General features: G+C 35.5%; 2 protein-coding genes across 2 annotated transcripts in view; one reads left to right on the top strand and one right to left on the bottom strand.

Moving 5' to 3' along the window:
* On the bottom strand, window positions 1-26,501 carry LOC120349470. The gene is made up of 3 exons (XM_039419708.1): window positions 26,397-26,501; window positions 6,295-6,654; window positions 1-9 (listed from the first exon to the last, which is right to left on the bottom strand). Exons 1-3 carry the CDS (start codon window positions 26,499-26,501, stop codon window positions 1-3), a joined length of 474 nt encoding a protein of 157 aa, XP_039275642.1.
* The window catches only part of LOC111047472 (anoctamin-7-like), a 197,005-nt gene that overhangs the window by 31,613 nt on the left and 137,762 nt on the right, over window positions 1-27,630 (top strand).

Here is a 27,630-nt window from a genome sequence, read left to right as displayed (position 1 = left end):
TTAGTCCATCTGAATTCACAATTTATAGTTTGCAGGTTCATTTTGGAATATGATTGTATCAGAGTTATGCGTAAAAAATTAACCTCATTTTACGACTGTGACATAACCTAAAAATGTTCAAGCAAAATAATACAAGGTTTGCCTTGAAATTTATATTCCAATATGAATGTTATCAATCAATGTCATATTCAACATATTAATAATAATAACAACAATATTACTCCAGTTTTTTTCAAAACAAATACGTTTTCAAACTCAATAGTCTAATGAAATTTTTATTCCAAAATCACTGGTTAGGATCAATGATCAATAATAGCATAACGTGAAATGAAATGTTTATTGATTCACCTTTCAGAGGTTTTGCTTTGAATAGGCCTACAAAGAAATCGAAACGTATTTTTACAAAATAGTTTGGAGAGCATATCATTTGAATTATCCCGCTGTAATCAGCTGTTTCCGTTTTGCTTTAATGTCAACAATATAACAGCAAAATATTGTGAATTTCCCTCTTGTTTACCGCGTTAAAGTCCTGGACTCAAATAAGTCGAGGACTTGATAGACTCCGGAGTTTAGAAGATAAAATCGTGACTCAGAAAGTCAATTTAGACCCGAGAGCTTATTTTAGTCCTGGACTCTGTAAGTCCAGAACTTATAGATCCTGAGCTCGGAAACCAGCCCTAAGAGAAATTCAAAACCGTCGACTTGAATCTTAGACCTCACTTCACTCGGTCAATAAACAAAAAGCCAAGTGAGCTAGAGTGATTGCGTCATCACAGGCTGATGGAATTGCATCATCGCATACTATCACTAGACTGCAAAGACAGATTAGAGACAGACACTGCATGAGAGAGACAGATGTATGATTAATGCGCTCGACCATAAATCTGCATATCTGTCATCGAGTTTAGCCTCAGCTGTAGATGGACACTGAGATGAAATTGTTCACACCTCGTCAGAACAGCTGAATGCAATTAGTTCAATCGAACGAACGCATCGAGTTCTCAATTCTGACTTGAGTCTCTAATCGTTGATTGTTTGTGGCTTTGGAGAAGGAGAAGAAGAAGATCGGAGAAGAAGAAGGACGATGGAGAAGAAGAAGAACGGAGGAGAAGAAGAACAAGAAGTAGAAGAAAAAGAAGAACTGAGAAGAAGAGAAGGAGACTGGTAAAGAAGAAGGAGGAGGAGGAGAAGGAGAAGGAGAAGGGGAAGGAGAAAAAGACTGGATAAGAAGAAGGAGGAGGAGTAGAAGGAGAAGGAGGAGTAGGAGGAGGGGAAGGAGAAGGAGAAGGAGAAGGAGAAGGAGAAGGAGAAGGAGAAGGAGAAGGAGGAGGAGAAGGAGAAGGAGAAGAAAACAGGAGAAGAAGAAGAACTGAGAAGAAGAGAAGAAGACAGGCGAAGGAGAAGGAGGAGGAGGAGGTGGTGGAGGAGGAGGAGGAGAAGAAGAAGAAGAAGAAGAAGAAGAAGAAGAAGATGAAGAAGGAGAAGAAGAAGAAGAGAAGAGAAGAAGAAGAGAAGAAGAAGAGCAGACGAAGAAGAAGAAGAAGAAGAAGAAGAAGAGAAGAGAAGAGAAGAAGAAGAAGAAGAAGAAGAAGAAGAAGAAGAAGAAGAAGAAGAAGAGAAGAAGAAGAAAGAAGAAGAAGAAGAAGAAGAAGAAGAGAAGTAGAAGAAAGAGAAGGGGAAGGAGAGAAAAAAAAGGAAGAAGAAGAAGAAGAAGAAGAAGAAGAAGAAGAAGAAGAAGGTTAAGACGGAATTAGAGAATGGGGAAGAGAGCAATGGAAAATTTAGATGATATGGAAGAATAATGAATCAAATGATAGAAGAAGCGAAGTAACGTGGAAATGAAGGAAATACAAGAACATGAATTGGAAAAACCTACAAATTCAAGAAGCAGAAAAACATCAAGTTGATGAAGAAGCAGAATGTGGAGATGGAATAACGATCGTCATAATAAACATATTATATTATAAAAACACTTCACCTATATGGGCCACTTTTTTACAAATAAATAAAAACAATATAGAAACGTGTAGTACACTTTATTATTGAAAACTTTTAAATATTTCAACGACTAGTTTCGAACATAACTTGAACTTGAAAATGACCTAAGTTGTAGTCGAAACAAAGTAAGTAAATAAGTTATAGTATATTAGAAATATTTCAAAGTTTTTAATAATAAGGGGGACTACAAGTTTCTATATTGTTTTTATTTATATTATATTATATAAGTTGTGTAATAATATTTTGAATGGTTAAATAAATGAATGAATGATAATAATCGTTGAAAAATGAGGAATATTGGAAGGTTTGAAGAAAATTCTAGATTTACTGTATAATTATTATGTGATAGATTTGATCTATACTGTTGTGAGTCTGAACAGGCGAGGGCCTGAAGCTTGAATGGAAATGAAGAAGAAGGAAAAGGAGAAGAAGAAGAACAACAACGAGAACAAGAACATGAAGGAGATCAAAGAAAAAGAAGAACGGAGGACAAGAAGAAGAAGAAGAAGAAGAAGAAGAAGAAGAAGAAGAAGAAGAAGAAGAGAAGAAGAAGAAGGAGAAGAAGAAGAAGAAGAAGAAGAAGAAGAAGAGGAAGAAAAAGAAAAAAAGGAGAAGAGAAAGAATAAGAGAAGGACGAGGAGGAGAAGGAAGAGGATGAGGAGGAGGAGGAGGAGGAGGGAAGGAGGAGGAGAAGGAGAAGAAGAACAACAGAGAAGAAAGAAGAAGACAGGTGAAGAAGAAGGAGGAGAAGGAGAAGGTGAAGAAGATGAAAGAAGAAGAAGACGGGGGAAGAAGAGAGGGAGAAAGTGTTTTTGATTGATGATACTCGTGGGATAATATAAATATTAGTAAAAATTATGCCATCGACACACCAGCTTATCACCACGAAACATGTACTGATATTTTCAGACATTTTTTATTCAAATGTGGGAAGAAGAAGAAGATTAGAAGAAAGAAGGAAAGACAGAGGAGAATAAATAGAAATAAATAAAGAAGAGATGATGGAGGTAAATGGAATAGATGGAAGGAAGAAGAACATGAAGAAGAAGAGAACATGAAGAAGAAAAAACATGCTAGTTGTTTGAGTGGTTGACCCAAATTGTCAGAGCTAAGCAAGCAAGCTCCTATATTCCATGTTAAAGTTTCGAGTATGGAATTTGGTCTGCTAGTTAAGAGTCGAAATATAGTGTGGGATGTGGGATACCAGCTTGTAGCTCAAACCTGGCATAAATTATTCCGCCAATCTATTCCTGTGTTTTTGAAGCTCTTGTGTGTTGGTTTGGAGTGAAAATATGACAAAGTTTACGGATAGTTTCCAGAAAACTACGCGGGTCATTTTCCAACCTCTGATCTGCCATGGTTTGCTGACTAATAAAAAAATAGTTATTTGTGCAACTAGTGCGCAAAGTGACAGTTTGCTGCACCGAAAGAAACGTTTACGCCCGAGCCGTAGGCGAACGTATTTCACATTAAGTTTTTTCCTATAGTTACCATTGAATATGAAAAGTGGGTAATTATGGGTAAAATTGCCTGAAATCCATCAAATGTTTTTCTGTGTAATTTTATTATTGATAAAAACCTTAATCCTAAAATCCTAAAGTCCTCGTTGTCCTTGGTTATAATATAATGAATAATAATTAGCGCGTTGTGCTTGGTTGCAGCTCTGCTCACTATAGCAGCCACAGCAGTCACTGTTACCAACTTCATTTTGATTTTGCTGCACTGTTGCTCCATATAACCTACTAAGTATTTTGCGTTGCCATGTTGCAAATCTGGAGTGCAGAAAATTTTTCCCGCACTAGAGCGGAAAAGTGATTCTTTGCGTTCTGTAATCAGTGCAGCAATGGCCACTTTTCAACGTAACTGTAGGAAATAAATTTTAAATATATTATTTCAAATATATGAGAGTATGAAATTTTTTACTCAAGTGAGATCCACGTTCGCAGTGTACGATTGTCAATAGTGTTGCTATCCTTGTCGCTCATGCAACAAAGCAGATAGCGCTATCTTTGTCTAGCTTTGCAATGTTGTCCGATTTCCAGAATATTTTAGTTTTACCATAGAGAAACAATAGCATAAGTAGATATCCCATGGTAGAGGGCTTTTATGTCACAACTTTCACTGCTATCTCATCCCGATAGTCCACGTAGTTCTTTCCCGTGAAGCTTTATGACGCTGGTAGTCTCTCATATTGTGCCGTTCATGCATTCTTACCCGGTTAAAACAGTAAAAATCGTCGTGGACTATCAGCTTAAGATAACAGTAAAAGTTGCGACATAAACGCCCTATACCATGGGATATCTACTTACGCTATTGTTTCTCTATGGTTTTACTTTTGACAGTAACTGTACAGAAGTAAACAAACAATTCTCAGCCGCCATTGTTTTTCTTCATCCTACCAGAATACTTCAGTACACGAGTCGTATGATTGATTTAGAATGTATTTTGAATAAATGGAATAATTTTTAGATATTACCGTATGAGAAACACAAATAAAAATCTGGTGTGGCACACTCACACAACTTTCCTTGCCGTTGATCACCTGACGCTAGTGTTCCCGCGCATCTCAAGTCTACTATTCAAAGATTTGAGCCAGCTGGTGACAGGGCAATAACGCTGGAGACACACATGAGGTCTGATAACTCTTCATAGTGAATGATTTTATAGAATCAACAATAATTTGCAATTGAATAATCACATTTTCTCGAATTTAAAGCTTATTTTCAATTTTAGGTGAAAATGTTACTGAACATTAATTGTAAAGATTTTCATGCTCAATCTACTCAACTTGATTTTTTTTGTTCCAATTGTATCTGAAGCCTGATAATTGGGAATCTATCTGCATTGATGAGGTGGAGCTCCTGAATTTTTTTCAGATATGGGACTTGTGGCAGTTGATAGAGCTTATCGATGACTATTTTAGGTATGAATTTGATCAAAATCGTTGGAGCCGTTTCCGAGAAAATCACGAAATACCCTGTTTTTGACAACATTTTCGCCATTTTAGCCGCCATCTAGGATTGCATTTGATCGAAATATTGTTCGTGTCGGATCCTTATAGTGAAAGGACCTTAAGTTCCAAATTTCAAGTCATTCCATTAATTGGGAGATGAGATATCGTGTACACAGACGCACATACACTCATACACACACACACACACACACACATACAGACCAATACCCAAAAATCAGTTTTTTGGACTCAGGGGACCTTGAAACGTATAGAAATTTAGAAATTGGGGTACCTTAATTTTTTTCGGAAAGCAATACTTTCCTTACGTAATAGGGCAAGCAAAGTAAAAATACCTGAAATGACATTTTAAAAGTTGATAACTAACCATCCCAGACTTCATCCATGCTTCAGTTTGCCTACACGTATAGGTTAGACCTACTCGTACCGGTATAAATGATATTAGAAGGCTATTTCAGAATTATTTCCATTGAAATTACTTATTATAAATAGGATTTATATTTCTCTATTATTTAAAAAAAATGGAATGAAATACCTACCAAATAACTTAATTTCTGTTGTTTTGAAGTTCTAATTGGTGTATCACAGCTTTTTAAAATGGCCACCATTTCAGGTTTGTATAAAAATAAAAATCTGATCTCAGTTATGAAAGCAAAATTTTGAATCAAATTATGAAAAAATATTTTATCGATGGACTTAATTAATTTGACATGAAATTGATTATTTTATCAAGAAAATTAAAATTATTATTGGATCAAATTTAATGGGATGAATTGAGTATCAACTGTGTACTCTCACTCAGTGGCAAAATGGAGAGAGACTTGGCAATGTTTTTCCCCTATCTCTTTTCACTGCCATTATAACGTGAACATCACTATAGCACTGTGAGTCCGAGTTGTCATTCGATTTCGGATAATAAAATAAGTTTCAGTTGAGTTATTTTTGGTCATTTTTGGTAAATTGAATAACTTTCTCAATAATCCATGATGATGATGATGATGATGGATAATTCTATAGTCTGATTTTTACTCCAATATTGGCGTATGCAGGAGGCTCCTTTTTCCTTTAATATTATCATTGAAATGCAAAATTCCCAAAAACCTTGTATATACGTCGACGCGCAATTAAAAAAGGAACATACCTTTCAAATTTCATGAAAATCTATTACCGCGTTTCGCCGTAAATGCGCAACATATAAACATTTAAACATTAAGAGAAATGCCAAACCGTCGACTTGAATCATAGACCTCACTTCGCTCGTTCAACAAATTTAAAAAAAGGAAAATCGATAACCTATGATGTAGAAATTTTGTTGTTGAACTGACCTCTTCCATATCAAGCCCGGCCTTCCTGAGGTTGGCCATAAACCGCTGCCTCCAGGCCTCCTGCTTGGCGAGCTTCTTGTCGCTGAGCACGGGGGCGGCAAGGGGCGGCCCCGTCAGCACCGACGGCCTCCGGGAGGCGGCAGCAGCGGCCACAGATCGCGCCGCCCCCGTCAGCGACTCCTCATAGACCAGCACGAAGTCGATCTTGCGCCGCCCGTCGCGGAAGTAGGTGGATGTGTCTCGGTTGCCGCCCCCGCCAATTCCGCTTCCGCCACTTCCGCTTCCGCCCCCGAACAGCTGGGCGGCCGATGACGTCACCTCTGTCATTTGGAAGCGGCCTGAGTCAGAGTCCTCGTCCTCCTGATCAACATTACAAACAAAAAACTAAAAATTCAGAAATGAATTAGAATGAATTATTAATTTTGCCAAAACACAGGATACATGGGACAAAGTAAATATTAAATATTGATGCTTGTTAAAAAGTTTATGTACCATGGGAAAATTTGTAATGTGAAATATTTTCAGCTCAATATTATCATCAGAATTGTATATTAATTTGTTTGCTTTTTAAATGTGAACTCGTGTTTAGAGATGAGTTTTATCGATTTTAAACTTTATAAAATGAGATTCAAGATTCGTTTTATTAAACATCAGGCTACAATTATAGCATTAGGCAAGTCATAATAAATACTTTTAAAAAGTAGTCTACACACAATTGAACAGAAAATCGATACAAATTGAACAGATAAAGCATAATTATCTACATTACATAAAATACATTCAATTCAGGTATTCAGGTATTCCTCAAGTGAGTAAAAGCCATTATTTTTCAGATAACTGTATACAATTTTCTTAAATTTGTTTGGAGGCAGATTCCTGGTTGTTTGAGGCAGTTTATTATACAATATGCACTGTTGGAAAGTATGGCTTCTCATAGTTTTAGTGAGTCTTATTTGTGGTGCTACAATGTTCCTACTGTTCCTGGTATTATATGCATGGTAATCTTCATGAATGGAAAATTTTTCTGAGTTTTTCTTGACGTGAATTAAATTGGAATAAATGAAGAGAGATGGAAGGGTTAGTATACCCAAATTAGGGAAATGGTATAAGGAAGTGAAAGTGCAAATTTTTAGAGAGAAAACATGAAGAACCCAATATATAACCTATAATTCTAATGTATCTTTTCTTTATAGGGTTCAACATCCAATTTGTTTCAGTATCTCAAAAATATATAAAAATAGGTCCTTTATGAACTGATAACTAGATGAATTGAAACCCTTCCTTATTCTGCACAACCTTCCAAATCCATGGTGCATATACACTTTTTATACTACATTCACAACACAATAGAATTTCTACTTGATGATCTGAGATCTTGTTGAATTGAGACCTCTCATTATCAATTTAAAACTTATCAAATCCATGGTTTCATATACACTTTTAGTAATACATTTACAAAACAATGAAATTTGTACTTGATGATTTGAGATCTTGATGAGTTGAAACCCTTCTTTATTCTTCACAACCTATAAAATCCATGATCCATTTTTCAGACACTCCTCATAATGCATTAACAATACAATGTAATCTGTACAGATAATGAGAATAATGCAAAATCTGAAAATAAGTTTCACAAAAAGATACACAATATCATGCGCGATCAACTTACAATTATTTATATATCTTTGTGCCTATTGTGAGGTCCATGTTATAATGGCAGTGGGAAAAGATAGTTGAACAACGTTGCCGATCCTCTATCTTATCAATGCCTTCTATAGACGGTATAGCTTATACAGGTTTATTGATGTCAATCAATAACAGCTGTGCTAATAGTGAAGTTGTGTTTCTTTTCTGGCTCAAAATTTTGCAAAATCACTTTAAAATTTTCAATTTATAGAGATTTGAGTGAAATATTTTTGTTTGTAATCAGTTTTTAAATATCAAAATTCAAAATTTTTAGTTTAGTCATTAGTTTTGGAGTGGAAATTGGACTTTTTGGAGTTAAAGTGAAATCTTAACCTTATTATTTTTGAAACATTTATTTGTAAAAATTTGGGAGAAGACAGTTTTGGGCTATGCCTGTTGTCTTCTCCCAATCATATTATATTATTATAATTATGATTTGTAATTGTCAATGAAATGGAATAAATGGAATAAATGGAATATTAACAGGCGAGTAGTCGCGCCCGTGGCAAATTGTCGCACAATTGTAACTTTTGAATGTAGCTTTGGGAATTTCGTTTTCCAAGGTTGGCAGCTCATGTAATCCTCGCTGTGACTGTCCTCTAGACAATCTTGAACAGTTTGAGTCCTTGAACAGTTTGAGGATGACAGAATGAACGTTGACCAATTTCAATGAACAGGTATCATCTTCCTAATATATATTCCATCTTCGGATTTAAACTTTCATTATCTTTTTATTCTATCTAGATGTCGAAAAATGAGTCAAATGAAGAAGATACATTCCATTTATGAGTAGATTATTTTATCCCGTAAAAATGATAATTTCTAACAATAAATTTGCAGTATTTATTTTTGGAATCTACTCCATGTATTATGTTATTATATACTATTAAATAGTATATGATAACATAAAAATCTGGTGTGGCGCACTCACACAACTTTCCTTGCCGTTATGAAAATTGATCAACTGACGCTAGTGTTCCCGCGCATATCAAATCTACTATTCTAAGATCTGAGACAGCTGGTGACAGGACAACAGCGCTGCAGACACACGAAGTCTGCTATCTCTTCATTGTGAATGATTTAATAGAATCAACAGTTGCCAATAGTTTGCAATTAAATAATAATCTTATTTTCTCGCATTTCGAGCTTATTTTCAATTTTAGGTGAAAATGTTACTGAACATTAATTGTAGAGATATTCATGCTGATCTTTTCCACTATTTTTTTTTGTTTAAATTGAACCTAAAGCATGATAATTGTGAATCTAAAATCAAACTTTGCATAGATGGGGCGGTGCTCCTGAAATTTTTACAGATATGGACTTGTGGCAGTTGATAGAGCTTATCAATGACTATTTCAGGTCAAAATCGTTGTAGCCGTTTCCGAGAAAATCACTAAAAACCATGTTTTGACAACATTTTCTCTATTTTAGCAGCCATCTTGAATCGAAATTGTAGTTGCAGCATTTGATCGAAATTGTTCGTGTCGGATCCTTATATTGTAAGGAGCTTACGTTTCAAATTTCAAGTCATTCCGTTAATTGGGAGATGAGATATCGTGTACACACACACACACAACACACACACACACACACACACACACACACACACACACACACACACACACATACATACATACAGACCATACCCAAAAACCACTTTTTTGGACTCAGGGGACCTCGAAACGTATAGAAATTTACAAATTGGGGTACCTTATTTTTTTTCGGAAAGCAATACTTTCCCTACCTATGGTAATAGGGCAAGGAGAGTAAAACACGTTGAGAAAGATTTGAAATTAATGAATATTGGAAGAGCATTGTCAACACCAACTGTTTATAATCTAGGGAGCCATAAGGGTGAGTGTGAGCAAAATGCTCACGCGCGACCACTGACGTTCTGCAAGTCCGTGCCACTACTCGCGTTTTAACTGTTTATTCTCGTTCAAAATAATCAATTATATTCTATTGAGCAAGAAATTATATTTTCTAATAATTTCATAATGAATTTTGATGATTGAGATGGAATATTCAGTTATTTTGATACTCTACATTGGTAAAAGAAGATCTGACTACAGAGCAAAGCGAAAGAGAGATAGCGCTATCCTCTTTGTTGAATGATAGACAAGGATGGCAATATCATTGCTAATCAAACACTGCCATTATAACCTGGACCTCACTATATCAAATTAGTAGGCCTAGGATAGGCTTATGACAAGAAATTCAGAAATGCCGTTCTGAAACAATACAGTTAAGAAATTCACATAAAATACAGTTAGCTACATTTACACAATACATCAATCTCAACCTGCTCACTACAGAATCAGTACTACTGTATACGTATACGGTACCATGCAGACAACACAAGTAAAGCCTAATTTTTAACTGGTATACAACAATTATCATCATAATTTTCACTAAATTCCCCCTCATCAATATACTGGGTGATTCTTAATTATGGTAAAATAATTTAATACATGATATTAGAGGTAAAAATAAGAAAAAGTTCTTATAAACATATATCTATAAACGCTTCATTAGCGAGCTATACAGAGTGAAAGATTTCGCCCGGAATTCAGTTCCTCTGGTGAAATACACCGATGCTGAATTGTTTTGGAGACTAGTTTTCGAAAGACTCGTGGATTCATATGGAAAAATATCTGAAAAATTGAATAAAACTTGTCTGGAAGCTGTAGTGTGAGTAGTTTTTGAGAAAAAAGTTTAAATATGCAAAAAATCTAAGTAGAAAACCACAGACTTCTACGTTTGATGCCCAATAACTTTCTTCAATGACCAGTAAACAAATTTAGTTTACACAGCTTACATAATTCTTTTCAAACTTGAATTCTCTACAATTCTCATAGCGAAAAATTATTTGTTTACTGGTCATTAAAGATTGTTATTGGGCATCGAATATAGAAGTCTGTGTTTTTCTACTTAGATTTTTTGCATATTTCAACTTGTTTCTGAAAAACTACTCACACTACAGCTTCCAGACTGGTTTTATTCAATTTTTCAGATATTTTTTCATATGAATCCAGCACAAGTTTTCAAAAAGTAGTCCCTAAACTATTCAGCATCGGTGTATTTCACCAGAGGAACTGAATTCCGGGCGAAATCTTTCACTCTGTATAGCTTGCTAATGAATCGTTTATGGATATATGTTTATAGGAACTTTTTTTTCATTTTTACCTATACTATCACGTATTTAATTATCTTACCATAATTGAGAATCACCCTGTTTATCATAGGATTACCTCAAAAATAAAAAATCTGGTGTGGCGCACTCACACAACTTTCCTTGCCGTTATGAAAATTGATCACCTGACGCTAGTGTACATGCGCATCTCAAGTCTACTATTTAAATATTTGAGCCAGCTGGTGACAGGGCAATAACGCTGGAGACAAACATGAGGTCTGCTATCTCTTCATAGTGAATGAATTAAAAGAATCAACAATAATTTGCAATGAATAATCACATTTTCTCGAATTTAAAGCTTATTTTCAATTTTAGGTGAAAATGTTACTGAACATTAATTGTAGAGATTTTCATGCTCAATCTACTCCACTTGATTTTTTTTTGTTTCAATTGTATCTGAAGCCTAATAATTGGGAATCTATCTGCATTGATGGGCGGAACTCCTGAAATTTTTACAGATATGGGACTTGTGGCAGTTGATAGGACTTATCGATGACTATTTTAGGTATGAATTTGATCAAAATCGTTGGAGCCGTTTCCGAGAAAATCACGAAAAACCCTGTTTTTGACATCATTTTCGCCATTTTAGCCGCCATCTTGAATTGCATTTGATCGAAATTGTTCGTGTCGGATCCTTATAGTGAATGGACCTTAAGTTCCAAATTTCAAGTCATTCCGTTAATTGGGAGATGAGATATCGTGTATACAGACGCACATACACTCATAAGGTGCGTACAGACTGTCGCTTTGCTCCGCAACCGAACGTCACTCCAGCAGAGCGATTGATGATCGACCGGCGAGCAAGAGTGGTTCGACCGGGGAACGCGGGAAGATCTAACATCTTTCGTAACGTTCATGATGGGTGCGTGGGCGGTGCGACTGTGGTCCGATGGTGGTACGAGGGCGGTACGAGGGCGGTACGAGGGAGGAGCGTGCTCGGTGCGGGTTGGAAGCACGAATATGTGTACGCAGCTTTACACACACACACACACACACACACACACACACACACACACACACACACAACACACACACACACACACCACACACACACACATACAGACCAATACCCAAAAACCAGTTTTTGGACTCAGGGGACCTTGAAACGTATAGAAATTAGAAATTGGGGTACCTTAATTTTTTTGGAAAGCAATACTTTCCTTACCTATGGTAATAGGGCAAGGAGAGTAAAAATCATAGTATGACCCCAATCACTTGATGATTGCATTATATACATGTCGTGATTCAACAATAATTTCGAAAGGGTGCTTGGATCTATAATTTTTATTTATATTTAAGAGTAGCCTCAAAGAAAAAAGACAATATGACCCTAAAATTATTATTGTACTTAGTGAATTTGAACATTTTCAAGTCAAGAGTGCGCTTCTATTCTACACAAAAACTGTATAATATATGGTACTGTCAATGATGAACTTTGAAGTCTGACAATAGTATATTTCGCACCTAGGGCCGAAAATGAGACTTTTCCGGCTCGAATCGGTTTTCAAGTCCGAGGCTGTAGGCCGAGTACTAGAAAAGATTGAGAGCCGGAAAAACATTTTTTCCGGTGATGCGAACGCTATTTTTCGCCACACAGAAAAATAAAAAATATATATTATATATGAGAATAATTGTTTATCAAGCACTTCCGAAAGCAAAAGTGGAAGGTCATAGCTCTAGCAAATCTGGTGTTATCTGAATATCAGGAAATTGTCCCGGTATTTCTTTTTAATTCTGATTTGTTTAAATAACCTAAAATATTATATTCAATTATTTGGGAGGTTAACTTTATACTTTTTTTTATTCTTTCAAATGACAATAAGATGATATTATAATGTTTTAATTATTGAATAATGAACACAAATAATGATGAAAAGTTTTTTGAGTGTGCTGTTTTAGCACACTTGAAATTTGACCAATCTGTTAGCGGCCGGAAAGGGTACTCTTTCCTGCCTTAGCCGGAAAGAAACCTGTTCTGACGTCAGACGAGAGTCGTCTGCAAACAATGTCTTTCAGATCTACGTGGGGACTGGAAAACAGATGCTTTTTGTGTAGTGTGGCGAAAAACTATAAAGGATTTCGAAATATTGGATAACATTTGTAACACTCCACATTGTTTATTTGAGTAGAGTTTAGACATGTTTGACTTTTGGATTCAGCTTCACTTAATAAGATACAATCTAACGTAGAAATGGAAAAATAAGAAAGTTTATTCAATGTAGGATGTATAAAAACAACTAATTTGAAATTTTGATACAGAAGAAAGCTTTGAGATTGGGTCCAATTAGATTTTTTATTCAGTTATATAATTGAATACTTTCAAGGTTATGAAAACTTGAAGATGAGTTAACTTGACTTCAATTATTCAAAATTGCCCATTCAACTCCAACATTCGAGAAATGAATTAAATTCTAGAAAACTTTACCAATGAAACCCCACTATAAATACCTGGCATAAAAACCTGCCACTTTTTAGGGATCATAACTAAAGTGTCTTTCGTACAATTGAATCATATAATATATCGAATTAAAGATCAAGTTTTGCAATTCATAGTGAATTACATAGAAAATCACAAAGTTTTTTGTTTCTAGATTATATCATCCAAACGATTTCCGTTAATTTTCACACACTCACTTAACCTAATTCTAAAATTTGCCATTGCTCGCTCAATCATCACTTGTGAAATTGCTTCGATTTCACGTTGAATGGCTCCCTTCAGTTCTGTGGATATTGGCTGTTCAATAACGGCAATTTTGCTTAATCACAAATCCCGAAAAATGAAAATGTTCCTCGTCGCTTGAAAGAATAACGGCATCCTGGTGGAAATTTTTGTGACAATGATCCCGCAAGCGGCTTTGCAATGTGCCCAATAATTTGCATTAAGCTGTTACACTAACATTATCTCATACAGATGAAATTTTAGGTCGGAATGGAGAATTCGTCGAACACTTCGATCAGAAATGGCTAGCGCAACAGCAAGTTTCACTGCTTAACGTCGTGGAGACCGTGTAACAGCTACTCAGGCGTTTTTGAGGCGTTCTCACGGTTCGTTTTCGTCCTGTAGGTTTCGTTTTCAAAGCGGACAACGTGTTCCTGGAATTCTTTACCCCACAACAAGATCGTATTCCTACTGGGAACAAGCGATTTAAATTATTGAAATGTCTGCGACATAAACGCTGTGTTAAAATAACTGAGTCATTATTTTTAAAATAAGCTACAATCACAATCGTTTGATGTTCACTTGACCACGACATACTGGCTATTGAAATGGCAAGAATAGACCTGGCGATGTACAACATTCCCGCCTTTTCAATGACAGTAGTTCAAACATAACAATTCAAATTCAAATTCAAATTTTATTTATTCTCAAAAAAATATATATACAACACTTTCAAGACAAAAAAAATATATTATATAAGGATCTACACCTGCAAAGAAACCCTGTGCGCAGGTGTGAGTTGCAATATAAATGTTTATCAAAAATATTTTTTAACAAAAATGATCCAAAACAAATTTCTTGAAAGAAATACAGAATAAAAAACTAGTACCCACTTAATAATAAAGAGGATAAATGAAGGAACGGAAGAAGAAAAGACAAAATCGTCTGATACAGTGAAAATTCTGTATCAAATTCTAGACTCTATTTGGTTTCTGTATATGTATTTATGAGTGTGAATAAATTTGAATTTGAAAAAAAAAATTTGAATTTGATTAATATGCCGGTCCCTGCATAATGATTTGGTAATGGCTCTAAATTGATATTTTGAATTAGCCAAAATGAGTTGAAAATCGTACATTTCGCAACTTATATATACATATTATACAAATCAACACACATATATTCAGTAGCCTACACATCCCCTATTTACAGGTATAACGATATTGTGTATTACTGGTTCAGAATCGATAAAGCAGTGGCGTACTTGAAATTCTATTATTATGGTCATGCAGGTAGCAGGCTGGTAGATGGACTTAGAATAGCGTGGTCTCACAGGTTTGACGTCACTATCATGGATTCTATTGGGAATTGTGAGAAAATAAGTGAGCTACACAAGCACACAAATATATCAGGCTTATTTGAAGCTATCGACCCCATGATAGAATATAAAAATCTCCCTCGAATAAAAAAGAACTGAGAATTAATCATTTATTAACTATGAGGGCTAGTCGTACATTGAGATGCGACTCGGTGTTAGAGCCTGTTCACATGACAGCGATTTACGCTAGGTTTTAGTAGTCGCCGGCGAATCGCGGCGGTTGTAATCTCAGACTTAACCGAGGGCAAATCGCTCATGAATCGCTGTCATGTGTACGAGACTGGCTAATCGAGCGATTTGCCAACCGCGCGACAACCGAGCGTTAGTCGCTGTCATGTGAACAAGCTCTTACCCGAGTCTGATAACTTTGTTAACGAGCTGATGCGATATGATCATACTATAACCAGTGACCCCCTGGGTTTGAAAACTCGCTCATGAACTGTTGTATTATAGTATTTGGAACCAGCAACTTTTTATTAATCATACATAGTTGGTGAAAATCATGGAAACAGCTAAATATTTGTTTCACAATAATAATTTAACAGTAGGTTTTATTGGGGATCCTATTTGAAATTAAAAATTACTCTGTCACTTCAACATCTTTATCCCTCTTATGAATCCAATTTTCTATTAAAATTTTTATAATTAATTTTTATAAGTGAGAAGGTTGTCATGTGATGTATTATTTCCATATAGAGTTTCAAGAGAAAATTAATGGCGGAAACCGCTCATTGATAACTCAACCAGTATCAGTTTTTAATGTGAAAGTTGTATAATATGTTATGTATTAACCAGCTGAAATCATGTGTCAGCGAATGAAGGACTGTCTGTGTGATAGCTCCCAAATAGCCTCAGCTGATGTTAAGAATAAATGAAAAAAACTGTATTAATTGCATGCAATGAATTCTTCAGCCGACTAAATGATAAATCACAGAAAAATGTGATGCATTTTTTGTGTAGTTGAGAAGTTGATATTGTGGTAGTTATTAATATTGAATGAAAAAGACTGAGAAATTGTCAAAAAACCACTGATTTATTGATAATTAGAAAGAACGGTTTCGGTTATTTCACCATTGTCAATCTCTGATAAACCAAAACTAAATACAAGAGCAGCAGAATTTATACTAGTAGGCGAGTACTGCTATTGGTCGAGGGCATGAACGCCTGCCATTGGCCTAGCTAGACAGTCTCCTCCCACTCAACGGTGTGACAAAATGGCGGTTCAAGCAACAGAATCGACATGATGATAAAATTTACTTTCAGTACAAAATAAGAACCAAGAAAACAAGTGTGAAAGATAATAAAACAGATATGTAAATGGAAAAACTATTGACTAATGTATGCTTACAATTTTATTATAAAACTAAATTCGTAGTGTTGTATTTGGTTGAAATTAATCTGGTCATTTAAACTATACTGGGAATTTTCCTTAATTACCCTTGTTATTTCTAAAGCCTCTAGAATATTCAAAGATCTGCCTTTGCTATTAACATGCAACACGGTTTCGGTTATTACACCATATTGTCAATCTCTGATAAACTAAACTCAACGAGTTAGGAGCCGGTCTTTCTAATTATCAATAAATCAGTGGTTTTTTGACAATTTTTCTCAGCCTTTTTCATTCAAAATGTTATGCACTTTCAATGTTATTTTTCATCCTGAATAAGGACTAAGGAGTAAATTTTTTGGTCCAATGAACTTGACCTCGAAGAATAGGGTCTACGTGTTCAAAATTTGAATTTTGATCTGATTGATCAATTCAGAGAATGGAGGACTGTCTGTGTGATAGCTGTCAAATAGTCTCAGCTGATGTTATGAATGAATAAATGGGGAAAATGTAGTAATTACATGCGATGAAATTCTTCAGCTGACCGTTCTGTTCGTACCCTACTCTACCTTCATGTGCGTACAGACTTCTGCGCCGCAAACACGTACATTTCGTTTCTCATCAGCTGATGTCTCTTCAGCTTGCTGGAATGCTTCATCTGACTGTTTCTGTACAAATACAGTTATAATTGACCGAGCGAAGTGAGGTCTAAAGGTCTAAAGGGAGCTCTTCAGATATACGCGCCGTGAACATGAGCAATTCACTTTTAATCAGCTGACTATATCTGTATTTTTACAGAAACGGTAAGATATAGATTGGCATCAGCTGATTGAAAGTGAATTGCACATGTTCACGGCGCGTAAGTCTGTACGCACCGTTAGATTCAAGTCGACGGTTTGGTATTTCTATTTATGTTTAAATGTTACAGCGAAACGCGGTAATGGATTTTCATGAAATTTGACAGGAATGTTCCTTTTTAAATTGCGCGTCGACGTATATACAACATTTTTGGAAATTTTGCATTTCAAAGATAATATAAAAGGAAAAGGAAGCCTCCTTCATACGCCAATGTTACCGTAAAATACAGACTATAGAAATTTATTATTCATCATAAATCGGCTGTCTAGTGGACTATAAAGGTGCGTACAGATTTACGCGCCGCGAACATGAGCAATTCACTTTTAATCAGCTGATGCCAAGCTATCGTATACCGTTTCTGTAAAAATACAGATATAGTCAGCTGATTGAAAGTGAATTGCTCATGTTCGCGGCGCTTCTATCTGTACGCACCTTAATACTACCCGTTCAAAAACATCGAACATCTTGAAAATGTACCTTCCCATCAACTATAGTAGACAGTTGTCTACTAAATATGTCTTTCCATAAGCTGAGGCCATGATTCTAGTTTGGAATTTGGAGTTATTGATGGAAAACATTTTTTTTTTACATTCATCTTTTTTAATCTGATAATCAAAATTGCAACAAATATAATTGAAGAGAAATTGATTGCTAGAATCATGAAAAGTGAGAAATGAAGATTGTAGGAAATCAGCATTATGGTAGTTTATTTTTTTATTTTTTTTTTTTATCAGAGATTGACAATGGTGTAATAACCGAAACCGGTCTTTCTAATTATCAATAAATCAGTAGTTTTTTGACAATTTCTTAGTCTTTTTCATTCAATATGAATAGTTACCACAATATCAACTTCTCAACTACACAAAAAGTTTCATTCAGTAGTTTATTTTGTTAATTTCAACACACCGATTTTGCGACAAAACAGAATGTTCTCTGATGGGTTGATTGGATTGGCGTATCGACGGCAGCCAGACCTGATAACAGCGCTCACACTCACATTCCGGGACGACACGTCACGGTACCATAGGACAGAAAGCTCTGTGTTTATTTAGGATTTTTTCTAGACATTTTAAATTGATTGATTTTTGAGAAAACATAACAACACGTCAATGTAACTTACTGAGCGCGAGGTCTACTGTTCACAGAACTACAAGTAAGAATATCATCAGCTGATGAAAAGCGAAATGCACATGTTAATGGCGCATAAGTCTGTACGCATCCTTATGTGTGAATGTATTGGGAATATTATGAATGAAATACTGTATATGAAACTACTTGAGCGGATTATTGAGGGACTAGAAGGGACTACCTCAGGACAAAATAAGGATTATATTGATCATTTAGAACAAACACTACTGGGTCGAATGAGGGGCTCAGGGCCAGACCACATTAGGCGTTTTTTCAAGTGTTTTTCAGGCGTTTCTTCTGACGACAACCCAATCAGCCAATCAGAGAGCATTCTGCCCTGCCTACTCTGAAAACGCTTGAAAATGGTCAAAACTGTGCAACAGGGAAACTTTCAACTGGTCATATTTTTTTGTAAGTTTTTTGATTTGCATACTATTAAGCTATCGAAATAAGAAAGTTCTCTCAAGGCGAAAAAAAACTCCGATCACCACTTTTTCAGATATGAGCGCCCTAAGTTTTTTGTGACATCAATTCAAAATCGGGAATAGGTAAATTCATAGAATTTTGAGGATAATTTCTTCTTGGTGTTGCTGATTAAATAATAAAAATATCGGGGCACCAAGCTCCGCCCATTATTTTTATTCATTGCTAAACAAAACACAATTCTCTAAAATGATCGTGTTTATATTTCACAGCTGGCTATACGTCAGAATCTCATGAATTTCGGGGATGCGATATTTTGATTTTTCACATACTCACTCGCTCACTCACTTTTTTACTGTCCACAGCTGTTTCAGCCAAGGATGAATTATAATTTTAATGTCGTTCAGCGAGCTTTCCCAAGGATGAGACCTAGTGCAATCGAATTTTCATATCATAAACCTACTATGTTCCAAATTTCGTGAAAATCGTTAGAGCCGTTTTCGAGATCCGTTGAGAATGAATAACCAGATATAAAAATATGAAGAAATATACAAGAATTGCTCGCTTAATATAATAGGATTTTCCGAGAGTATCAATTTCAAAAAAAAGTTATATCCTCAAAAATGACAAAAACCTCAATAGTCTGTTATTCACGGTCATTCTTTGTTAATGGATTATCTAACTTCCTAGAAAATTCATATTTCCTGGAAATTCTCATTCTATCAATCAAAAATGTCATGGTTGGGTTGGATAGGTCGCGTTCATTCATTCTCAATTCCATGAATTATTGATCTCTCACGAAATTTTGAATGATATATCCAAAAAAATGAGCATCAGGCGTTCTTATCGCAAAAAGTAATGGCCAGAAAAAAAATCCCCTGAGGAAACTTATTCATTTTCATAGCTAGATAGTATACAAATTGGAAAACTATGGGAAATGTCACCAGTGGAGAGTTTTTTTGATCTTTTTGCACATCCTTGAGCTGTTTTTCAAGTATTTTCAGGCGTTTTTGAAGCGACAATCCAATCAGCCCATCGGAGAGCTCCATTTTCAGCGTCTGAAAACGCTTGAAAAAAGCTAGTTTACGCTGAACGGTTTAAACGCTGAAATATAGTCTGGCCCTTATTATCTAATGATGTCAATGTGAGACGTTCACAAGGTTAACTCTACAAAGGGTGGGCTCTGATCATTCAAATGCAAGTTGCTGTTGAAGTGTGTCGTTCAAGTACCGTTCTCGGATTCAAGTAAGAAGTTGTGATGTTCACATGGAAAACACTCTGCTTTCTACTGGACGACTGCATCATTGGTAGCCTGCTGACAAAAATTTGATTTTATTTCGAAAATTTCGGGGTATTGCTGATGATTTCTGGATACTAGCACGGATCTTACCGGTCAGTTAGTCTATAGTTCTACTGGGTCAAATAAAGGCCGGTTTGCGAGCTCGGGATTTTAGCTAAGTTTTAGAAAAGACAAACAATAGCATAAGTAGATATCCCATGGTACAGGGTGTTTATATCGCAACTTTTACTGTTATCTCAAGCTGATAGGGCTTATATATTTATAGTAAAGAAATAATTAGAAAAGACAAACAATAGCATAAGTAGATATCCCATGGTACAGGGCGTTTATATCGCAACTTTTACTGTTATCTCAAGCTGATAGGGCTTATATATTTATAGTAAAGAAATAATTAGAAAAGACAAACAATAGCATAAGTAGATATCCCATGGTACAGGGTGTTTATATCGCAACTTTTACTGTTATCTCAAGCTGATAGGGCTTATATTTATAGTAAAGAATAATTAGAAAAGACAAACAATAGCATAAGTAGATATCCCATGGTACAGGGTGTTTATATCGCAACTTTTACTGTTATCTCAAGCTGATAGGGCTTATATATTTATAGTAAAGAAATAATTAGAAAAGACAAACAATAGCATAAGTAGATATCCCATGGTACAGGGCGTTTATATCGCAACTTTTACTGTTATCTCAAGTTGATAGGGCTTATAAGCCTGTGGTACTTTTCTGTAAGTTGTATAATTCTGAAAGATTGAATAAATGAATAAATGAATAGTCCACGTAGTTCTTTCCTGTGAAGCTTTATGACGCTGGTAGTCTCTCATATTGTGCCGTTCATACACTCTTACCCGGTCAAACCAGTAAAAATCGACAGTAATCGGCTTGAGATAACAGTAAAAGTTGCGACATCAACGCACTATACCATGGGATATCTACTTACGCTATTGTTTATCGATGGTTTTATCAAAGGTTAGATTTTCACGTGTGCAATTTCTATACGATTTTAGTCCAAAATAAACATGGAAACTATAAATTCTAAATTTACATGGCTCAAATAAACAAATTAATTAGAGATATTCTGTGAACTTAGTCAAGACAAGACAAGACATGATCGGACACAATACTTCACATAGTTGTTTATGAGGCAACACACACTGATTAGTCATTGCAATTAGACATTGTCTTCATTGACCGAGCGAAGTGAGGTCTAAGATTCAAGTCGACGGATGGCATTTCTCTTAATGTTTAAATGTTGCGCATTTACGGTGAAACGCGTTAATAGATTTCGATGGAATTTGACAGGTATGTTCATTCTTTAATTGCGCGTCGACTTATACACAAGGTTTTTGGAAATTTTGCATTTCAAGGATAATATAAAAGGAGAAATGAGCCTCCTTCATACGCCAATATTGGAGTAAAAATCAGACTTTTCATCATAAACCAGCTGACAAGTGATTACACAGATGTGTGGAGAAGCCAATCTATTGCTGTATTTCCATAAAGTCCATAGTTTCAATCAGGTACTTGTGGATGAGAATACTGCGTGAGGTCCACTGTTCACAGAACTACTAGTAGTTCTATTACCGCATTACGCCGTAAATGCGCAACATATAAACTTTTTAACATTCAAGAGAAATGCCAAACCGTCGACTTGAATCTTAGACCTCACTTCGCTCGGTCAACTAGTAAGCAACAATGTGAAGTATTGTGTCTGAACATGTCTGATCATGTCTTGTCTCGTCTTGCCTCAGACTTTAAACAGCTGGAGTCAGAAAATTGGCTTTCTGAAACGGGGTGTAGTCGCAGTTTTTATGATAATCTTTATTTTCTCATTTCTATAACTGTAAACGTTTTCCCTTGACGGAATGAAACATTCCTGAATAATTCAAAATAGCTGGAACTTTACACTATTGAATACTTTTTCTTTATTCTATTTTGTGTTCAATTCTATAGTTCAAATTTAAACGTGAATGTTACTTTGACTATGACTACGCCCCGTTTCGGAAAGCCAATTTTCTGACTCCAGCTGTTTGAAGTCTAGAACTAGTAGCTAAATCCCGAGCTCGGGAACCGGCCCCAAATGTTTTGGGATTTCAGAGTATTTATTTGTAAATGTATGAAATTAATGCTTGAAAATAGTACTTGATAGTGGATGATATTGGATCAGTTTGAAATGTAACTTTGAAATGTAAACTTTGTTGGGAAGTTGTCTATAAATTATCTCGAAGAGATCACCAGGAATAACTTCTTGTCTTGAAGAGACAAGTCAACTAACTTACTTGAAGAGTATAGATAACTTGAGTTGGGCTTGACTATTATCAGCCTACCAACTATAGAGATTCGATTTCTTTATCTATGTATGTTACAATATTTACTGGCTTATACACTAATTTACATCAAATGACGGTAGTGCTAATTATTCAACGAATTTTACAAAGTATAGATAATTAATCAATGAGAATAAAGATTAAATGCAATTAGATTAATTAGAATATTATAGCTACTAGTAATTTATTGTTAACTTCGATTTGTTGTAGCTTTGATTATTAGTAAATAAATTTTTATATTGTCTAAACAGCTGATACTCTCACTCAGCGGTCAGGGTTTTGCCCTTGCTGGGTGGTGCCATGTAATTTTAATTTATTTGTAAAATAGCATAATATTATAATCTAGAATATTTCTTTTGTAAGTTTTTTATTTTGTATTTTGTTTTTATGGGCAATAAAGATGTTAAAAAAAAATTAGAATAACGATAATATAAAATTGTAATGTAACTTCATAAATCGGCGGTGTTTGAACAAATAATTGTCGATTCTAAGAAGGATATAAAATAATAACCTTCCCATCAACACACTACCGGGAGAGAGAGAGATTGATTGATTGATTGATTATATGCCTTTATTAGGGCGGAATTAGGACTCCTGGTCCTCTCTGCCACACAACCCTTTACAAAAGAAGACAAATTTACATAAGAACAGAAAAAAACAGATTACATTATGTAATAAGATCACATAAGCTTAAAATAAGTAAATAAAACTATTAATCAAATACAATAACATATAATAAAAGAGAATTTTATACTTTATTTATTTATACAATTGGAAACAATAGAGAGGAGAGAGAGAGAGGAGAGAGAGAGAGAGAGAGAGAGAGAGAGAGAGAGAGAGAGTGAGAGAGAGAGAGAGAGAGAGAGAGAGAGAGAGAGAGTGAGAGAGAGATAGAGAGAGAGAGATTACTACAGAGAGAGATTTAAAGATGTGATAGAAGAATTGGATTTCGAAGAATTTATATTTTTGAGAGAGAGAGAGAGAAATAGAAATTGATTGATTGATTGATTGATTGATCAAATTACTTTATTCATGAAGATTACAATATGCAGAAATTAAGAGGGAGGGAGTCAGTTAATGAGAGAGGGATTGAGAGAGATTAGAGAGAGCAATGGTCACCAATGCGAAAACAGTGGAAGAGCATGAAGTTGAGGCTGTGCAAAGGCTAAAAATAAACTTCCTACTCGTGATACTTTTCTAAGTTTTTCGATTTGTATATCATCAAGCTATCGAAATGAAAAAGTTTTTTCAGGAGAACATTTTTTTCCCAATCATTAGGACTTTTTGAGATATGAGCGCCTGAAGTTTGAATTTTTGGGACAGAACATTTCAAATTCGGTAAGATATAAATCCATGAGATTTAGAGGTTGGATTCTTCGTGGTATTGTTGATCTAGTAAAACAACAGTTTTCTGATAATATAATTTTTTGACAAAACTATTCAATTTACCAAAAATAACTCAACTAGAAGTTATTTTTAGTAAATTGAATAACAATCTTAAAAATTGACATTTTCAGAAAATTTTTGGTTTTACTAGATCAACAATATCATGAAGAATCTATCCTCTAAGTCTCAAGGATTTATATCTTACCAAATTTGGAATGTTCTGTCCCAAAAATTGAAACTTCAGGCGCTCATATCTCAAAAAGTAATGATCAGAAAAAACAATTATCTGAGAAAACTTTCTCATTTTAATATCATGATGATATACAAATCGAAAAACTTAGAAAAATATCACGAAAGTTTATTTTTATCCTTTGCACAGCCTTAAGGAAGGTGGGCCGACCACTAGAACCGTTTTCGTCCGAACTAGCATCGGCCGAAAACTACCGAACTCGTCCGAACGATCCCCCAACAAAGAAAGAAATAGATGCTCAACCATTGCAACAGGTTCATACGGCCGTGTACAGCTATCAATTTTTCGATCCGAATTGAATGGGATTTTCCGGCTCCATCCGGCCGAACAAACTAGTCGAGCCAAGACAAGTGTTCCTAACCTTGTTTCACAGTCTCGTTTGTATTTGATTTTTGAAGTTGTTCTGAAGTTGTAACTATGGACAATGATAAGTTGATAAGTTTGGTTCAAGAGCATGTTCCATTGTGGGATATGCGAGACAAAAGATATCATCGTTGTGATGTTCAAAGGAATCTGTGAACAAAGATTACTTGATAATGAATAACTAATTTAGTGGATATTTGTTGAAGTTAAGATTATTGTAACGAATCACTAATTTAGTGGATATTTGTTTATTCAATTTTCAAAATCTCAATATGATCATTTTTTATAAAAAAAATTTGATGGCTATGATAGTAGTTAATCCAATAATTGGCAACTAGACTGACGTGAACGGCTCCAATGGACGACCATATTCGGCCGAATTAACGGCCGGCAGATTCGTCCGATCCTACGGCCGAACGGATCGGTTGAATACGGTTCCAGTGGACGGTTACCCGAAAGAAGAAAATCAATACCACAGATCAAAATGGAGAGAAAGGTGACAGATGAGAGGAAATTATTACCAAGTGGGATTAGAATACAAAAGGATTGAAGAATAGAACGGAAGAAAAATCTGTTGGAAGAGGAAAAAGTAGTAGATGGAAGAGGTGAAGGAGGAGAAGGAGGGAAAGGAGAAAGAGCGCGAGGAGAAGGAGAAAAATAGGAAGTGAGAGTAGGAGTAGTAGGAGAAGGAGAGTGGGAGGAGGATAGAGGATGAGAATAAGAGATGAAAAAAGGTAGAAATCTATCAAATTGATTTTTCCTCCACCTACTGACTAAAGTACTTACTTAACTCCCTGAAACATAATACTAAAGTGTCACTTCTTCGCTCTCGGTAGTAAAAAACAGAAAAACTCCCTAGGGAGGAAAAGTGACTCCATTTAAATAACATGGGAAGCATCTCTATTTTAAAAACTTACATTGTGATAGGTAAGAAGGTCTAAGCTCAGATGAGGAAGCATATAGAGTAGTCAATCATTGAGCCAACTGAATTCAATACCTCAACCAGATTTGATCAAAATATGAAAAATATGTTTGTATGCTAAAATTATTACAAACTTCATATCACTATATTAAAAAAATGTATAAATATTTTTTTATATTACATGCTATTCAAAATACCAGTCAACGAATATTTCTCATTAACTAATCAAATTTGGAACGGGAACTTCATCATAGCTGTAGTTGTAGCGGTCATTGTTGTTACAACTTTTGCAGACAGATAGCGCTGTCGGCGGAGAACTGTGATTACAAGCCAGCTGTTTCTGTTTACTTTTTAGATTATGTTGTAACAAATTGTTTGGTCAAGTACGTTTTTAAAAATTGCAGTTTTTATAAAAATGTAGGTGGAGGAAAAATGTTGAGTATATCACGAGTGAAAAATGTTTTTTCTCCCTCAGGAAAATTGTTGCCTTCGGCTTCGCCTCGGGAATCAAACTTTTTCCTCAGGAGAAAAAAACAGCACTTTTCACTCTAGATATACAAATAACTATTGATGAGCTCGCCTCGAAATAACGAGTGATTGAATTCGTGCATAAAATTCAATGTATCAAACTGAAATCTGATACTTGATGATACCATCAATAATAGCATAAATTGATGGTTATTATCATGAAATTTTTGGTTTGTGCTGCAATAATTGCTATGACAAAAGTGGAAACGCATCTGAAGCATGTTTGTTTTGAAATTGAAAGTGGGTGTAATATAGAAGTATGAAGCATGTTTGTTTTTAGATTTAAATTAGGTGTAATGGAGTGAATCACAGAGATGGAAAAGTGGAAAAAGTGGAGGCGGAAAATTTGAATTTTCAACAAAATAGTTCACCTGAAGGATGCCTTGTCTGTCCGGCTCTTCAATACTCCCATAATTTCTCTCATTGGTGTGCAACTCGTATCGTTCACTGTTTCGCTTGTAGTTCCTGAACGACATATCTGCAACAAAATTATAGCTATTGATTTTGTTTTCCATGACTAAACACTTGAATATTAAACAATCATTCAGAATAGAACAATTATTATTAAATGAAAATCCAAATTAAATGCTGCAAATCATTACAAAGACTTCTGGAACTACTAATGTCCACAACATGGTAAACAGCTAGATGGTAATTCTATAACACTACTACTCAAAAATTGATTGTCAGCCCGGGAATCGAACCCGGCACCTCCCAATTGCCGGTGAGGAATGCTCACCCTTACACCAATCTGACAGTCTCTGGATTGCAGCACTCATTCAAGGAGCGTACAGACTTACGCTCTGATCCGCAAACGAACGTTACACGAGCAGATCGCAAGATGATCGCAGGTCGAGCAAGAGCAGAACGCGAACAGAGCGCGAGCTTGGCAAGTTCCTAGGGCGAACTAACCAATAGTTGCGCATGCGCGGTCACTGTTTGTTGATAGTTACGATCTCTGTGTTAGCATATAAAATTATCAAAATTAATAATACAATAATTTATTCAGGAGGAAACATAATAAGGAAATCAGAGACCTCTACAATAAACCAGACATTGTGAGTGAAATAGAGTGTAGGAGATTACAATGGGCTGGGCACTTACTCAGAAGAGGAAAAGAGTCCAAGCTGAAACAAGTTTCTACAACCCAACCCTCTAGGAAGAAGACCCCGTGGGAGACATAGACAGAGATGGTGGCAACAGGTTAAGACTGACATGGAGAGACTTGGAGCGACAGAGAGAGATGCTGGGGAGCGAACTACGTGGAGACAGTTTGTTGGTGCAGCCAAATGTAAACTTTGATATAGATGGCGCTGGGAGTAAGTAAGTAGGCTATAATAAATTTTTTAATTATCAAAATAGAATAATATAAAATTATAAGAAGTCAACAATACGACGAACGCGCGATCATCCTTCGAACATATTGCTAACCTCTATAGTGAACCCTTGCGTAGAATCTCGCATAACTGTGAGCGTGTTTGAAGCACGCACCTTTATAGACTACAAAGCCGTAGCAGCCAGCCAGTTTTAAAATGGAAATTAATCCAGGGAGCTGATTGGGTGCAACCAGCTGATAATCAGCCAATCGCAGAGCTTCCTGCTCTG

Source organism: Nilaparvata lugens, chromosome 1 (genome assembly GCF_014356525.2).
Source record: "Nilaparvata lugens isolate BPH chromosome 1, ASM1435652v1, whole genome shotgun sequence".
In the NCBI taxonomy this organism is placed as follows: Eukaryota; Metazoa; Arthropoda; class Insecta; order Hemiptera; family Delphacidae; genus Nilaparvata; species Nilaparvata lugens.
The sequence above is the reverse complement of the archived record's forward strand: the minus strand, read 5'-3'. Positions and strand labels throughout refer to the sequence as shown.